The following is a 16,210-nucleotide window of genomic DNA, read 5'->3' as shown; positions in this document are numbered from 1 at the left end:
TGTATCTTGCAACCTTGTTGAATTTAATTGTAATAGTGTTTTAGTATTTAGATTCTTTAGTATTTTCCATATCAAGATCATGTTATCTATGAAAGACAGTTTTACTTCTTCCTTTCCTATCTTGACTACTTATATTTCATTTTCATGATTAACTGCCCTGATTAGAAGAACCTCTAGTTCAATGCTAAGAGAAGATGTGAGGTTAAACATTCTTGTTTTGTTCCTGATCTTAAGGACAAAGCATTTAGTCTTTCACTGTTAAGTATGAGGTTAGCTGTGAGTTTATTGTAGATGGACTTTAGCAGGTTGAAAATATTGTCTTCTATTGCTACCGTGTTTCCCCAAAAATAAAACATCCTTTGAAAATAAGGCCTTACAGGTTTCCTTCTGAGTGAAATATAAGGCATCCCCTCGAAAATAAGGCCTATCTCCAAACTCTTGATATTGCAATAAACAAGCCATTCAAAGACAATTTGCGCATGGAAATTAATGACTACATTGAAAATAGAATGGAGAGAAATCAGCGTGGAAACTTTGTGAAACCTAAACTGCAAGAAGTTGTGACTTGGGTGAAGACTTCATGGAAGAAAATCACTGACAGTTGCATTGCAAATGCACTGCGAGCAGGCTACCTTGACAAGAAGTACTCATTTAAAGACAGTGCTATTGCTAAACATGAGAGATTTGGTCCACTGATTCTGAAAGAAATGGAGTCACAAGAAATTCACCAGGAAATTCAGGAATTGGATTGTTATGATGATGCTCCAGAAGATGATGACACGATTGTCATTGAATAAATGAGTAAATTCTTGATACTGTAGGATTCACAGTTTGGTTTGTGTTGACAACTACTCTACTACCGTACAATATACAGGTAATAAATTTCCTTTATTTTCACTTAACAATAAATGTGGACCATATTCTTCTTCATGGAAAAATAAGACATCCCCTGAAAATAAGACCTAGCCCATCTTGCCGGGACCGATTTGACTCAGTGGATAGAGCGTCGGCCTATGGACTGAAAGGTCCCAGGTTCGATTCCGGTCAAGAGCATGTACCTTGGTTGCGGGCGCATCCCTGGTGGGGGGTGTTCAAAAGGCAGTTGATCGATGATTCTCTCTCATTGATGTTTCTAACTCTCTATCCCTCTCTCTTCCTCTCTGTGAAAAATCAATAAAATATTATAATAAATAAATAAATAAATAAATAAATAAATAAATAAAGACCTAGCGCATCTTTGGGAGCAAACATTAATATAAGACACTGTCTTATTTTCGGGGAGACAGGGTAGTTTGTTAAGTGTTATTATCATGAATGAATTTAGGGTTTTGTCAAATGCTTTTTCTGAATCTATTGAAATAATTGTGCAGTCTTTGTCACTTATTAATATGGTATAGCACACTGATTTTTATATATTGAACTGACACTGTGTATTCCTGGAATGTATCACACTTGATCATCTATAATAATAAAAACATAATATGCTAATTAGAGTGGAGGGAGGAGAAAGGAAACCAATATGACTGTTATTTTAATTTCTTTATTTATCAAGAATATCCACCAAAAAAAAAAAAAAAATCAGGAGTTACAAAAACAAGTTAAATGCAATATGGAAGCATACTAAATACGAATACATTTCACAAACACATAGGCAACAGAAACCTGATTAAATTGCTTCTTGAAATTTGACTATTTAAAAACAGAAGTGTAAAGGAAAGACATTCAGACTGGTTCACATGGACTTAACAGGCAGGTGGAGGAGCCCTGCTTTCCAAAACCAGTGATGGAGTCCAGAGTCATGGCCTGTGAGGTCTCCATGGACACAGGTGGGGAGTACATGAGGAGTACATGTCTATAATAACAGATGCTGTAATTATTATGTTTATAAAACTGTATACACACAGAGAAAGCCCAAGGAAGCTTGCAGACTAAGCCTTGTGCTTTCAGAGAGCTGGAGGAACTGAACCCAATTTAATCCTGTTTATTTGCTCCGTGTAAGACTCCCCAAACTAGGCTACTTAGCAGCTTTCCATGAATGGTCATCAGATCACCCGATTCTGGGGTGCAGATAATAAGCTTCCCTATTTACAGGAGGAATGCAGATTGCTCTGAGGAATTTGGTGTTGTAGGGTAGGTTAAGTCTTGATGGCAACCATTGTCCTGAATGTAACAGGTGAGAAGACACTCTGGTTTCTTGCTCTAAACAAACTGGTATTCCTGCTCTCATTGCCATAGTGACCAAGCGGTGCTGCTGGTTCTCCAGAGCACGTGGGCAGGGAGGTGCCTGTCAGACCGCACAGGTGGGGTTCCGAAAAAGCGTTTAAGTGGGATGTAGATAAATGCTCAGAGTTTGAAACAAAGTGGAATGTTCTCCTTTCAAAGGGGCATAAGGGCATTGTTTAGAAGAAATTCCATTTTTAGTACAACTTCCTCAGCGTTGCCTGTGCAGTACTATCTACGTAATTTCCCTCTCATTGTCTGAAAATGAGATCTTATGTCAAGTTTTAAATCTTTGTTATTCCAAATACCTGTTAGGTATGGTATTGAGTGGGGTTGACAAGGACACAGGCCAAAGGAGACAGGAGAGACTGACTGCCCACCAATAACAACGTTAACATTAAATTTCCACTCTTCCTCTCTTGAAATAACTCCCTTTGGTTCTCATCTCTAAATGGAAAGCCTTGACTGTTTCCAAGAAGGTTCAAGAGGAAATGCAAAAGTAAAGACCAAGGGCACTGGGTCTCTTCCCTGGGGCAGGGTTTACCCAGAGGGCTCTGCGTCACACTCAGCACAACCTATGGGGCCATTCACTGAGGTCAAACTTGGTCAGCTTGTTGATTTCCTGAATCTTCTTCTTAGAACAATAAGTTTTCATTGTTCCTAAGAAGAAGGAAAATCACAGGAACCTGTCTCCTCCGGGCCAATGACCAGAACCACAGACTTTACAACGTATGAAATCGAAAGGTTAATACATTCCTACCTCCTCACTGAGGAAACCGAGGCCCAGAAATAGGAAGAGCCAGGGTGGATCCTAGTTAGTGGTGGATCAACGAGCATATTGATAGGCTGGGATATCTAAGCCTTGCTTAGGCTGCACTTGTCTCCATCCTTTGAAATACTGATTTGCATGAACTTAGAATAACTGAAAACTAATTAGCTGCTGGACCTTGAAAGCATGTATGGAGACACTTCTCTTCCCCTGGCTTCTGGCTGAGGTGCCCACTGCTCCTGGGGCAGGCGGCTGACCCACTGGGAGCCAGGGGGTGGTCTCTAGGCTGTAGCTGGTATGCGGAGGGTGGGAAGTCTGGGTTAGAGCAGTCCCTGCACCAGAAAGAACCCAAACTCCCCCACCTCTGAAATGGTAGGACTACTGGAAAATAATGACAAAAGCTTAATTTCTAGTCAAAACAAACTATAAAAGAACAACAATAATATAATGATAATAACTGAAAAATGAAGTCAACGTGTCGAAAAAAAGCTTTACAGAAAAATAGCACCTTTGGTAAAAAGTATTTTTAAAATTTGGTTGGGTCTCTTAAGTGGCTGAATGTCAACAAGTATCTGCATCATTTGGTTGCACCCTCCCATAAACCCCATCAAGTCTGAGGGATGCTGGGTAACTAGCCAAATGGCTATGCATCTAGAGGCAGTGGTTGGGGCCATGAGAAGCAGACACTGGAGTCTTATGCCAACTGGAAAGGGCTGGAAGCAGAATGCGTTCCTCTCCACTGAGCTTCCCGAGTCTCTCCTTTAGGGTAGTCTGCTAAGTTCTCTCTGGCGCTGCTTGCTTCCCTGCAGCGTGTTTATAGCTGTAGTAGACTCAGAAGTGGTTCCGATCTGGACACCCTCCTCTCCCAACCCTGATGCAGTTTCCTTACTTGCCCCCAGCCCAAACCCCGTTTATACCGTTTCTCTTAAATCACTCCTAGAAATGAAGGCTATGGCCCTTCCCCTCCTAGCCAGCCACCCCCATTTCCTTTATTGCAAAACAAACAGACAAAATAAAACTTGTTGCTATACAAGCAAATACTGGTGATTTGGCGATTGCAGCAGACACTTGTGCATACTGAACTCCACGCGGAAGTGGAGGAGAAGGTGCCGGGCTCGGGACACCCTTCCCAGGTGCCTCCTCCCTAGATCTCTTTGGTGCTCACTCTCTTGATCTTCTCAGCTGTTTCCTTTGAGAAGCAAGAGAAAAAATAAATGATATTAAAAAAAATAAGTGACATTTGTCTCATCCTCCGTTCTTTATCTTGCATTGACAGTTACATGCTTATGCAGAATTTTAGTTTTGGTTACTTGGCTGTTTCCTGCATGGATGGCAAACAACTTGAGGTCAAGGAGTGTGTTTTATTCACAATATGGTCATGTAGGGGCTGCCACGGAATTAAGAGCTGTCCCTATTTGAATTCCTATGGAACAATCGGGTCAGACATTATGATGCTAGTCTTAAAGACGAAGAGAAGGCTATCAAATGGAAGTGCTACAAGACGTCCTGAGTCCAAGTCCTGAGAGGTGTGAAGAGCGACAGGCACTGGAGGCACAATACCTGGGCTTCAATCAGGGCTGTGCTACTTTCTGGGAGATTTGGGCCATACTCTGAAGCTTTCCATGCCTCAACACCTTCAACTACAAAAACAAAGAGTAATAAAGTACCATCTCTTACAGCAAGGTGTAGAGGGCCACCTGAGAAGGCACATGGACATTCTTTACATTGTTAGCTGAGCCTGAGGCACTGGCAGAGTACCTTTGTCCAGGTGTCAGCAGGGGCCGGTCTAGATATGTAAATCTAGTAATGCTAGGGCGTAGTTAAGAATGCAAATAAGCTCCTTTGACCGTATAAATAATCCTGCGTGGCTTGGGGGGGGGGGGGGGGGGGGGGGAGTCGCTTGCTGCTTCTCCATCAGAGAGATGGCGCCCACCTAGCGCCCAGTTTGATGAATCTATTTCTGCTCCTGGTCTCTTAATCCCCAGCTCCTCCACTCAGGAACCTGTCCTTTTCCATGATGGGCTTGGAAAAGAGAAACAGCCCCCGCAGCAAGCATACATTTCTTCAAAGGAGACATTTTTCTTACAGCCAATAAGTGCATGAGGAGACAGTTAATCATTAGGGAAATGCAAATCAAAAAATTACAGTGAGATGCCACTACACAGGGATGACTAAAATAAAAAAATAATAAATAAATAAAAAACAATGACAAATGTTGGCAAATTTGTGAAGAAAATGGAACAGCCTGGCACTCCTCAAAAGATTAACAGGATTACCATATGATCCAGCAAGTCCATTTCTAACTATATACACAAGAGAACTAAAACACAAAACTTTTATAAGAATGTTCATAACAGCGTTATTCATCATAGCAAAAAAGCGAAAACCTAAATATACACCAGCCTATGAGTGAATACACAATATGTGGTATATTCATATCATGGAATGTTATCTATATGTGTAAAAAGCATAAGCAACCAGCTGACCTGCTGGCCCAGCTAGTCCAGTCCCGCCCCTCTGGCCACCTTCTAATTAATTTCCTTTCAACCTGTGCACCAGGCCTCTTAGACATAAAAAAGAATAAAGCATGTATTTCAACAGTAATTGAAAAATCCTTAATAAAATAAAAGAATGAAGCACTGATTCATGCTATACGAATAAACCTTGAAAACATTATGCTAAATGAAAAAAGACAAATAGAAAACACTATGTTTTGTATAATTCCATTTACATATGTCCAGAACAGGAAAATCTATAGTTATTAAACAGGTTAATGATTGCCAGGGAAGAGCAAATGTAGAGTGACTTCTAATGGGTATGAGGTTTCTCTTGGGGATGATGAAAATGTTCTGGATACGTGGTGATGGTGGCTGACAATCTTGTGAATATACTAAAAACCACTGGATTGCACACTTTAAAGGTGTGAATTTTGTAGGTGAATTATATCTAAACAAAAAAACTTAACAGGAAATAAAAACAACAGTGACTGGTATCTAACAGACACACTGCTGGTGCCCCATCCATAGCCCTAGTCTTTAGCCTCTCAGTTCACCGACCTGACTTCTGACTGCCAGTTCCTGCACCTCTTTTTCTGGTGAGCAGGCCAGAAATGCCAGGTAATTAATGTTTGCTGGAGGGAACCTTGCCAGTGGCTGTGGAGTTCGAGTTCGGTAGGAATACCCTCAGGCATGGAAACGCTGCTCCCAGAGTTCCTCACGAGGATTAAGCTCCACTTGCCTACGGTGATAACTGCTGGATATGCACTCTGTTGCTTCCTTCCCATTCCCTTCTGGTGTTGCCTGGGATTGCCTCCCAAATAAAGTATTTGTACTTGAGTCCTTGCCTTAGCATCTGCTCCTGAGGGAACTCACGTAGACAGAGACACTTAAAAATGAGAGTTATTCTAATTCACTCCCCACTCTCTACCCTGATCATATCTCCAACTTAAATGCAAGGAATCCCTATGAACTTCTTTTTTCCTTTTATGGAATTTGTACTCCTCTGGAAACTCAAGACTGCTGAAATATGGAAAAATAGAAGATGGGAGATTCTGCATTGGCTCAAAAAACTGACATGAGGTTTCTACACTATTAGTGGTAATGACAAAATGCATATAAAATTCAATAACTATGAACAATTACTATTAATATTAACACTTCTTTATTTTCAAGTCAAATATTTCATCCCAATACAATAGTTTAGCAGTTCTTAAGACATTTATATTCTAAAAACTTCTACAAGAGTCCTAACCGGTTTGGCTCAGTGGATAGAGCATCAATCTGCGGACTCAAGGGTCCCAGGTTCGATTCCGGTCAAGGGCATGTACCTTGGTTGCGGGCACATCCTCGGTAGGAGGTGTGCAAGAGGCAGCTGGTCGATATTTCTCTCTCATCGACGTTTCTAGCTCTCTATCTCTCTCCCTTCCTCTCTGTAAAAAATCAATAAAATATATATTAAAAAATAAAAAAATAAAAACAAACAAACAAACAAAAAACAACCCAAACTTCTGCGAGAGAGGCTTGAATGACCAGACTTAGTCTACAGACAGGTGGTCTAAGGTGCAATATCCTTTGTTAAGACTATGGTAAACGAGTGGAAGACAGGCCTGGGAGTCCAGCATACCCATGTTTTCTCCTTAGGTCCTTAGCAAAATACGTCAGTGTATCACAATTCTGCTAAGAACCCTATACCCAAGAAGGCCTTCAACTTGACATAGAACCTGAACAGAAATTTTTTTTTAATTGATTTTTTACAAAGAGGAAGAGAGAGGGATAGAGAGCTAGAAACATCAATGAGAGAGAATCATGGATCAGCAGCCTCTTGCACACCCCCTACTGGGGATGTGCCTGTAACCAAGGTACATGCCCTTGATCGGAATCGAACCTGGGACCTTTCAGTCCACAGACCAAAGCTCTATCCACTGAGCCAAACCGATTTCGGCCTGAACAGAATTCTTATCTCAAGTCTCCAGGAAGCAGATCCTCAAAGTTTCCTGTGTTTGTCACCCTAGGCTGTTTTCTAGCCGGCTTTACATTTAACTTAAATCCTTTCTGGTGCAGTCCAAACCCACTAATTCCATGCACACTGAGAGCCAACTATATACCAAGCCCTGTGCTAATGCAGGGCTGCCATGATGAGCAAGCTATAGAGCCTGGCCTTCAAGAATCTATGGTCTTCGGGTCTGGGCACCGGTTGTGACAGGAAACAGTTAACTTATTTAGCCCATGCTCATTTGCAAACCACTTGCAAATCACCAACTGGCTGAGTCTTACTTATTAAGCAATGTGCCAAGTTGTAATCTATATCTGCTAGGACCCGAGGGACCCTGCGAGGACCCCATCGGGGAACGGTATCAGTTTGATTCTATAGGTGTATCATTCAGGACCTACTGTACTAAACAGAGAGCACCTTCCTGGTCTCCCGGGACGTTAGGCAACATCTGCGTGGTGGAAGGGCCTGGTGGTAGCAGAGATACCCGAGTCAGCACAGAGGCTGCGACTCACCTGGTGCTTTTGGAGCCCTTGGACATATCTGGTCATCTCCTCCTCTGTCTGGGTCTGGGCCATCTTCTGATTCTTTCCTGCAAGAAAAACCAAGGCTCAGAGGTGGCTGAGGGAAGCCAGTTTCGGGTCCCACTGATATCTACTTTCTAGGTTCTTAATTTCATCACTTGTTTAATCAGTAAAAGAGGTGAATTATCCAACTCCTCTGACACCTCCAAATCAACACACTGCAAATAAAGCAACCTACTGCCTCCCTTCTCTGGCCTGTCCCTAGTGACTTTAGCTGCTCCAGTCCATCCACTCCAGGAGCTGGCCTTGCAGGAAGAACTACGGAGAAAATCTGGTCCCTGATTCAGGAATTCTTCTGGGGCAGTGATTCCCTACCTTTCACAGGCCCTGGAGAACATTTCAAATACAAATGCTCAGACTGCGCCTCCAGAGACTCTGATTTAATTGTCATGAGGCAGGGCCTGGGCACAGGGTTCTGTAAAGCTCTCCAGGTGGTTCTGATATGCAGCCAGGGTTGATCCTCACAACCCCTACAGTGTCTGCCAAATCTGCACCGTGAAAAATCAAATCAAATCAAATCAAATCAAATCAAATCACAGAATACATCTTAAGTACACAGGTTTCCAAGCTGCTCTTTTGTGGACCCTGATTCAGTCGGTTTGGGATGGAGCCCAGGAATCTGTACCTTTATCAAGAACAGCACTGATGTTAGGAAATACCGATCCACTGCCGCTTCCAGACCAGCATAACGCTGCCCCCCCATGGCAACTTCCCTCTGGCTCCAGCTGGCTTCGAGTCTCAGTGCCCCTTACTTTCTATGCCATTGGGATCTAGGATCTAACTTTCAGGTATTGACCTGAAAATGCCTTGGATGCTGCCTCTACAATGTCCTCTCAGGTCCATGGCCTGCACACTAAGATGGGCACGACCATAGAGAGCGCTCTTTATGCATAGCCACGTAGGGCTCTGAACATGGGCCATCAGAGAGGATAAACAGTCCCGCTGCTGTGGAAACGGGCATGGTCCCAGGAGGGCAATCATTTGGATTCTGTCTGATGCATGTGGTGGAGGCTCATTATCCAGATGATTGTAAGCCAGCTGTTCACCAATTGCCTGCATCTTAGAAAAGGATGGCTACCTTTACTAAGTCAGTCCAGGAGCAGTTAGGTGTGAAAAACTACTTTGGGAAGTTTTGGGGAGACGAGTAGAGTACAAGAGGCCTCCGGGTTGAGGCAGGCTGGGTATTGTTTTGAAATGTTCTCTCTTAGCTTCAGTAGCTCCTGTATACTTGGCCTGGCTACCATGGCTTTAATTTGGCCTCCAGCAACTTCTAGGCATGTGTATCTCTAAACAGCCTCTTCTTGCATTTCCACTTGTCTTTGGAGTTAGGTAGGCTTCCTGCCCTCCCACTCTGAGAAGAGACTTGTTCCTGGGGAGTGGGAGACGAGGGATCCCCTGGGTAGTACTGAGCTCCATTTGTTTCATTGGTGTCTGGGCTTTTAACCTAGAAGAAGCTCTGCCTGGGTCTGTGACCTCTGTCTCCAACTACCAGATTACCTGACCTTGAACATGATCCCAGGACCAGCCTGCTTTTTCTTGTCTCTGTTTGCTTTTTTTTTTTTTTTTTTTTTAATATGTTTTTATTGATTTCAGAGAGGAAGGGAAAGGGAGAGAGTGATAGAAATATCAATGGTGAGGGAGAATCATTGGTGGGCTGTCTTCCGCACACCCCCAAATTAGGGATTGAGCCCACATCCTGGACATGTGCCCTCACCTGGAATAGAATCGTGACCTCCTGGTTCATAGGCCAATGATCAACCACTGAACCAAATCGGCTGCGTTCAATAGGCTTTTTTAGATATAATTTTAGGTTCACTCCATCTGGTATACATTTTGGGCTTGATTCCTTCCAACTGATCTTTCTTCCCATATGTGACCTGGCTTCACCCTTATCTGTCTTGCCTCCACTCTGAATGGTGCCTAGTTTTTCCCAGGGATTGGCTGTAATCTCTGGCATCATTGTAGTCCAAGATCCTAATGGGACCCTAGTGGTTCTTCACTGGCCTCCCAAACTCTCTCTGACATCTCTCTATCCCCAAGTCACCCTGCCCACATCCCAAGTACTTCAACTTTTTTTTTTTTTTTTTAAAGAAATATCTAATTCTGTTAGTTCACAGAAGGTCTACACTCTTCCTTTTTTTCTGCTGAGAATGGGTGGTGAGGAGAATCGTTTTATCTTCCAAACACCCAAATCTTTTACATATAGGATTTTCTAAGCAATCATACGGATTAAGTGGGTTAATATGTAAAGTGCCTGGAACACTGTTCTCACTAAATAAGTGTTCACTTTCATTATTATTATTATCACCATTCCAATCTCATATCAACATTTGTTCTTGTCCTGGGTCTTGAACCTCTTTTGTTCCAAGCCTCTGGAGTGATTTTCAAACTTTCTGAGTCTGGGATAAATGCTTTGTCCCTAATGCTGCCTTTTGGGAGCTCCAATATGACAAGTTTGAGTCTGTCACTTGCTGCCCAGGTTCCTTGCTCCCAGCTACCACCGTCCTCTTTTCCATCATCCCCACCCTGACTTCTTTCATGGTGATTTCATGAAGGGAGCTCTGTCCCTGCTGTTCCTTCTTCCGCCTGAGGCTCAGCTCACCGTCACAGGTCATGGCTGTGCAGACCCAGTTTCCGCAGGCACAGACGCAGCGGTTACAGTCCACCTCGGTCTCAGCTCCATCAGCATACATTTCATCCTCCAGGGCACACTCTGTTGGGACCAAAAAATAAGGAACGGTAGTTTAGGATGAAGGTGGAACACAGATTCCTGACTACAGTCTGTGCGCCTTAGACAAGACCTGCCTGTCCCTCAGAGGCACTATATCTGAGCAAACGCTACCAGCAGCCAAAGGTTTTGGACCTGAACATCACTATGGAGATGATGGGCTGGAGCCCACCTAGAATTGTGGAAGGGAATTTTCTTAGCAAGCTCTGGAGAGGGCCATCAATTTTAGTCCCTCAAAATGCTCCCACTCCCCCTCACGCCCTGCTTCTTAGGTGAAACATACTCTTCTCTGGAGGGTTGAAGGCCGGATTGAGGCACTTAAGGAACTCTTGGAAGCTGAGTTTCCAGTCAGCATTTTCATCAGACAGCTCAATGAGAGCATCAACACAGAGTCCTCTGAAACAAAACACAGGAGAAATATGTCAGCCACACCTCAGCTTCACTCCTGAAGAAAGAAAATAAGTGTTAGGACCACACATACCTGGGGCCTCGGAGGAGGCCAAGAAGGTGACTGTTAATTGATAAAGTTTCTCTCTACACTGACTTTCCACAACCATCAACCATCCTGACTCCTGTAAGCACTCAATCTTCAGTCTGTTACACCGAATGTCGGATCACTCAAATGTTCCTCCCCAGACAACTAAAACTTCCTGCATGGTTTTGTCCAATTTGGATTGACAAATGTTTCATTACCTGCACACCTTCCAGCAGTAATTGCCTTTCCCTATGGTGTAAAGTCGACCAAATAAGGAAAATCAAAAAAGAAGTGAGATAAGTCTATACTAGGGGTGTCGAACTCAATCAGAGAAGGGGCCAAAATCTAAAATCCAGCCTAAATCGCGGGCCGAATGGTTTACTGAACAGTCATAAACTGTCATTGTGATGGAAACGCAGCGGAGTGCAGTGATGACAGCTCGGTGCGGGCCACATTGCAAGGCCTGGCGGGATGGATTTGGCCCGCGGGCCTTGTGTTTGACACATGTGGTCTATACAATAAAAGAGTAATATGCTAATTAGGCCAGGAGACCTTCAGGGAAACCTTCTGGACGTCCTTCCAGACACAGCCATGGTGGTGGGGCCGAAGCAAAGGCAGTTAGGGGCAATCAAGCCAGCAGGGGAGGGTGGTTAGGGGCAATCAAGCCAGCAGGGGAGGGCAGTTAGGGGCAATCAAGCCAGCAGGGGAGGGTGGTTAGGGGCAATCAAGCCAGTAGGGGAGGGCAGTTAGGGGCGAGCAGGCCAGCAGTGGGGGGCAGTTTGGGATGATCAGGCTGGCAGGGGGGGAGACGGCGCAAGCATAATGGCAAATTGGGGGCAAGCATAATGGCAAGGGGTGGCAGCTGGGTGCGGGCAGGCTGGCAGGGGGCACAGGCAGTTGGGGGCGAGCAGGCCAGCAGGCAGAGTGGTTAGAGGCAATCAGGCAGGCAGGTTGGTGAGCGGTTAGGAACTAACCATCCTGGATTGTGAGAGGGATGTCCGATTACCACAGGGATCAAACTGGCAGTCAGACATTCCCCCAGGGGTCCCAGATTGGAGAGGATGCAGGCCGGGCTGAGTGATACCCTCCCCATACACTAATTTCATGCACCGGACCACTAGTAGACTATATGAGTGCAATGTGTGATTTGAAAGAATGTGGAGTTCAAGCAAGCATCACCATTCTAGAACAAGACCTTCCAGAAGTTTCCCAGAATCTCAGCTCTCTTACTCTTTCTGTGGCCTGGATTTGAGCCCTTGTTCAATCACTTGCTGCCCAAATGGCCTTGAGCTAAGTTATTCAACTTTTCTGTGCCTGTTTTATCATCTTTAAAATGGAGACAGGATTTCTCCTTCACTGAGATGAAATGAACTTGTAAAATATTGCCTAATTTTAGTTTATCAAAATATGAAGGCTTGCTGAAACCGGTTTGGCTCAGTGGATAGAGAGTTGGCCTGCAGGCTGGAAGGTCCTGGGTTCGATTCTGGTCAAGGGCATGTTGCCTTGGTTGCAAGCACATCCCCAATGGGGGGTGTGCAGGAGGCAGCTGATGGATGATTTTCTCTCATCGATGTTTCTAACTCTCTATCCCTCTCTGTAAAAAAGTCAATAAAATATATATTTTTTAAAATATGAAGGCTTTTCAAATAATATACTTAGGCCATGGACTACTATTAAGAAATCTTTCTATAGTCTGGGCTTTCATGCTTGTACTTCTTTTGAACAAAGTGGTGCTTACACTATTCTTAATTCTTACCAATGTACTAGAACCACACCAGAGGTTTCTTAGGGATTCATTTTTATTACGATTTGCTTGGAATGATACCAGAAAAGGAGAGGGACATACTCACATTTGTAATCATTAGAGTTCTCTACATGAAATAGCACTGATTATCATAAAAATCAGATCTAAGCTACAGTTAAATAATGCATTAGAGTAATTCCTTCAGAAAATTAACCATTAAAACATTACCCATAACACTCAGGCATAACTTTGTTCTGATGCAACCTTGATCATTTACTTAAAATTACATGCTCCTATTCCTTGCAAGTTCTAGCCAAAAACGATAACTGTTTCATCAGATATTAGTGGTGCTCAGTACATTAGTTCATAATGTTCACAGATTAGACCTGGACAGAATCCCTATTTAGCTTTTACTTCGCATTAACGCTGGTGGCTCCTTTGTAGTAGGAAGGAGTTCAAACCCCCTCTCCCATCCAGCCTTCCTCTCACGGACCCCGCCCTGCCGCTCTCACGCCACTCACCTAAGCAGTTTGTTGTTCTCCTGGTCTGCATAGGTGGTGATGTTGATGGCTGTTTCATTCTGCTCCACAAATTTCAGGAACTCACTGGAGTCCAAGCGAGAGTCACCATTATCAAAATTCTAGAAAGGGGATGAAGAGATCTATCAGGAACAGTTTGTAGAACCCAGTTCCAGCATTCCCTCACTGGGCTGGGCCCACCTCTGGTTTATCTTGTTCTTGGCATGTTATAACCAATCCTGCCCTGACTTAGCCTCAGAGAGCAACAGCACCAAAGGCTCGGACCCCTGGGCACCCAGAGAAGGCATCTGGGCCTCGGGACGAGAGAGTGAAAGTGCCTGGGCAGAGGCCACCGAGGGCCTTTCAAACCCAGACCCTGCCTGGGAGGGCAGCCTGAGCGTGGCCTGCGGGACCAGAAAGCCCAGGGGGCTTCCGGGACTCTGCAGACAGCCTCGAGGGCAGCCCTGAGTTCAGGCCAAACACCCCACCACATCCTTAAACCCTAACAAACCTGGGGTAACAACATTGTGAGCCAGAATCTCTGTGGCAGAGCTCAGTAAGTGCATATCTTTCTTTCTTTCTTTCTTTCTTTCTTTCTTTCTTTCTTTCTTTCTTTCTTTCTTTCTTTCTTTCTTTCTTTTCCTTCCTTCCTTCCTTCCTTCCTTCCTTCCTTCCTTCCTTCCTTCCTTCCTTCCTTAATTGATTATTTTATTGATTATTTATTATTTATTTATATTTTATTGATTTTTTTACAGAGAGAAAGAGAGAGGGATAGAGAGTTAGAAACATTGATGAGAGAGCAACATTGATCAGCAGCCTCTTGCACACTTCCTACTGGTGATGTGCCCGCAACCAAGGTACATGCCTTTGACCGGAATCGAACCTGGGACCCTTCAGTCCGCAGGCTGATGCTCTATCCACCGAGCCAAACTGGTTTCAGCAGGAAGTGCATTTCTAACACGCTACTTGGGAACAATGACACAGAAGGCACTCAGAGCTCACAGGACCATTTCTTAATGCTTGACCTCCAGCTTCCCTGGCCTGCCCAGTGCTTAACTTTCACACTGATACCCTTCATCAGGGAGGAGTCAGATGCAAAGGGCTTCCACTGAGAACCTGCAGGCAGAGGTGGTGCAAAGTCCCCCACCCTTGCCCTGTGCATGGGCCCCACTACGGACATGAGCACAGGTCCTCAGCTGTCCAGGTTGTCCTCATGGCCCAGCTGACAACCCCTGAGCACAGGGTGAGGGTGTATTGAGCTCAGGCATTGTCTCCACTTTGTCAAGATGCTAGACCAAGACCTTGTGCTCAGGCCCAGGCTGCAGGAAGAGGTTGTCAGTTTTAAGGTTTGGTTTAAATTCCAAGCTGGACACTTGTTTTCCAAAAAAATTCCAATGGAAAAAAACTTGCCTTTCAAAATTCTTCCCTTAGCTTGCCTCATACTGCTGCCCTGGGAGTAATCAGCACCCTCATGTTTCCTTCAAGGAGGATTCCCAGACGGTATAAGGAATTCTGGAAGAAAAGTCTGTCCAGGTTTCTAGGTGGAAGGTAAAGACTTTCCTTCCAACTGTCCTTGAAGCTACCAACTGTCCTTCCATAACTGTCACAGTTGCATGTATTCCACTCTAAGGCTTACGCCTCTCCAGGGTATGTAGGAGAGCATTGAATGAGACAACTATGACGGCCCTTGTTTAGTATCTGTTCATCATTCTTGTCCTAATTCCTAAGAAGAGATCTCAGATGTTCTGTAGTCAACATATGTTCACCCGAGGAACCTTCCCTAGGTATTCACCTTGTGAGATCTTTATTAATTAACACAGAGAAATAAAGTAAGGTTGGTCAGGGGCCATTCTTAGCAGCCTAGGACTTTCTTGAGTCCAAATGCTTCAAATATTGGACATTCCAGAGCAGCTTTTATAGACCCAACCCCATCAGGGCCTGAGTACAGACTAAGTGTGGAGAGAGAAACAGCCCAGCAATGGCTGTGGACCCAGAGGGAAACTAGGACACCCGGAGCCTGGCAACTACAATCCAAGAAGCTTTCCAAGGGCAGTGCTGAGTGCACTCCCTGCACATTCAGTGGGACCAGAGTCCAGGCCTGAAGCTGAGGGAGGGCCAACCTGCCTGCACTCATCTCACGAGGACCTAACCAGCCTACTCCAGACCAGGTCTGCATGTAGCAGCCACAGGAAGATGGAGGTTTGAAACCAGCCCTGAAACAGCCTGGAATCCTGAAACCCTAGAGGGCCTGCAGGGGTAGGGGGAGGTCGGGTCAAAACTTGGACCAAGAACCTACCTAATTCACTGTGTCTTGGTTCAACCAACCAGTCACAAAGGCACAGTACCTCCTTACACCAGCATTTCCCAGATCTACACTCGAGATAACAGCCCTTTTCTCCTTTGTAACCATAGGGTTGTGCAAGGCAGGAAAGTGTGCTCTGAGGCCCATGGTTGGGTTTACTGCAAGTTTGGAGGTTGTAGAAAGGAGATGGGCTCGGCCAGGCACTCAGTCACGTACAGCAGCTGGGCTGATGGGAAATGTAATACTGGGGTAAGGGAGATGGGAAGGCTGGATCCAGTTTCAGCCTGGCCACCTGGAGTCTGCCACCCTGAGTCCGAGTTGTGTGTGTGGCATGGCCATGAAAGCCTCTTTCTTTACCTCTTCTCACGCTCTCACCTAAGAA

General features: G+C 44.6%; 1 protein-coding gene across 2 annotated transcripts in view; it reads right to left on the bottom strand.

Moving 5' to 3' along the window:
- Window positions 1–1,524: 1,524 nt before the first annotated feature.
- FSTL1 (follistatin like 1) overlaps window positions 1,525–16,210 on the bottom strand; it is a 57,772-nt gene continuing 43,086 nt past the window's right edge. The window contains exons 7-11 of one of the 2 annotated variants that reach the window (XM_036448312.2): window positions 13,530–13,648; window positions 11,073–11,185; window positions 10,664–10,774; window positions 7,993–8,069; window positions 1,525–4,178 (exon numbers count right to left, since the gene is read on the bottom strand). In XM_036448312.2, coding sequence (XP_036304205.1) covers window positions 4,134–4,178; window positions 7,993–8,069; window positions 10,664–10,774; window positions 11,073–11,185; window positions 13,530–13,648 — 465 coding nt within the window. In that variant the 3' untranslated portion in view covers window positions 1,525–4,133. Of the gene's footprint in view, window positions 4,179–4,280; window positions 4,311–7,992; window positions 8,070–10,663; window positions 10,775–11,072; window positions 11,186–13,529; window positions 13,649–16,210 lie in introns of those variants that run through there. The other variant, XM_045583963.1, reaches the window with a different exon arrangement.

Source organism: Pipistrellus kuhlii, unplaced genomic scaffold (assembly GCF_014108245.1).
Source record: "Pipistrellus kuhlii isolate mPipKuh1 unplaced genomic scaffold, mPipKuh1.p scaffold_m20_p_2, whole genome shotgun sequence".
Classification (NCBI taxonomy): Eukaryota; Metazoa; Chordata; class Mammalia; order Chiroptera; family Vespertilionidae; genus Pipistrellus; species Pipistrellus kuhlii.
Note: the sequence above shows the minus strand (reverse complement) of the source record. Positions and strands in the feature narration are given on the sequence as shown.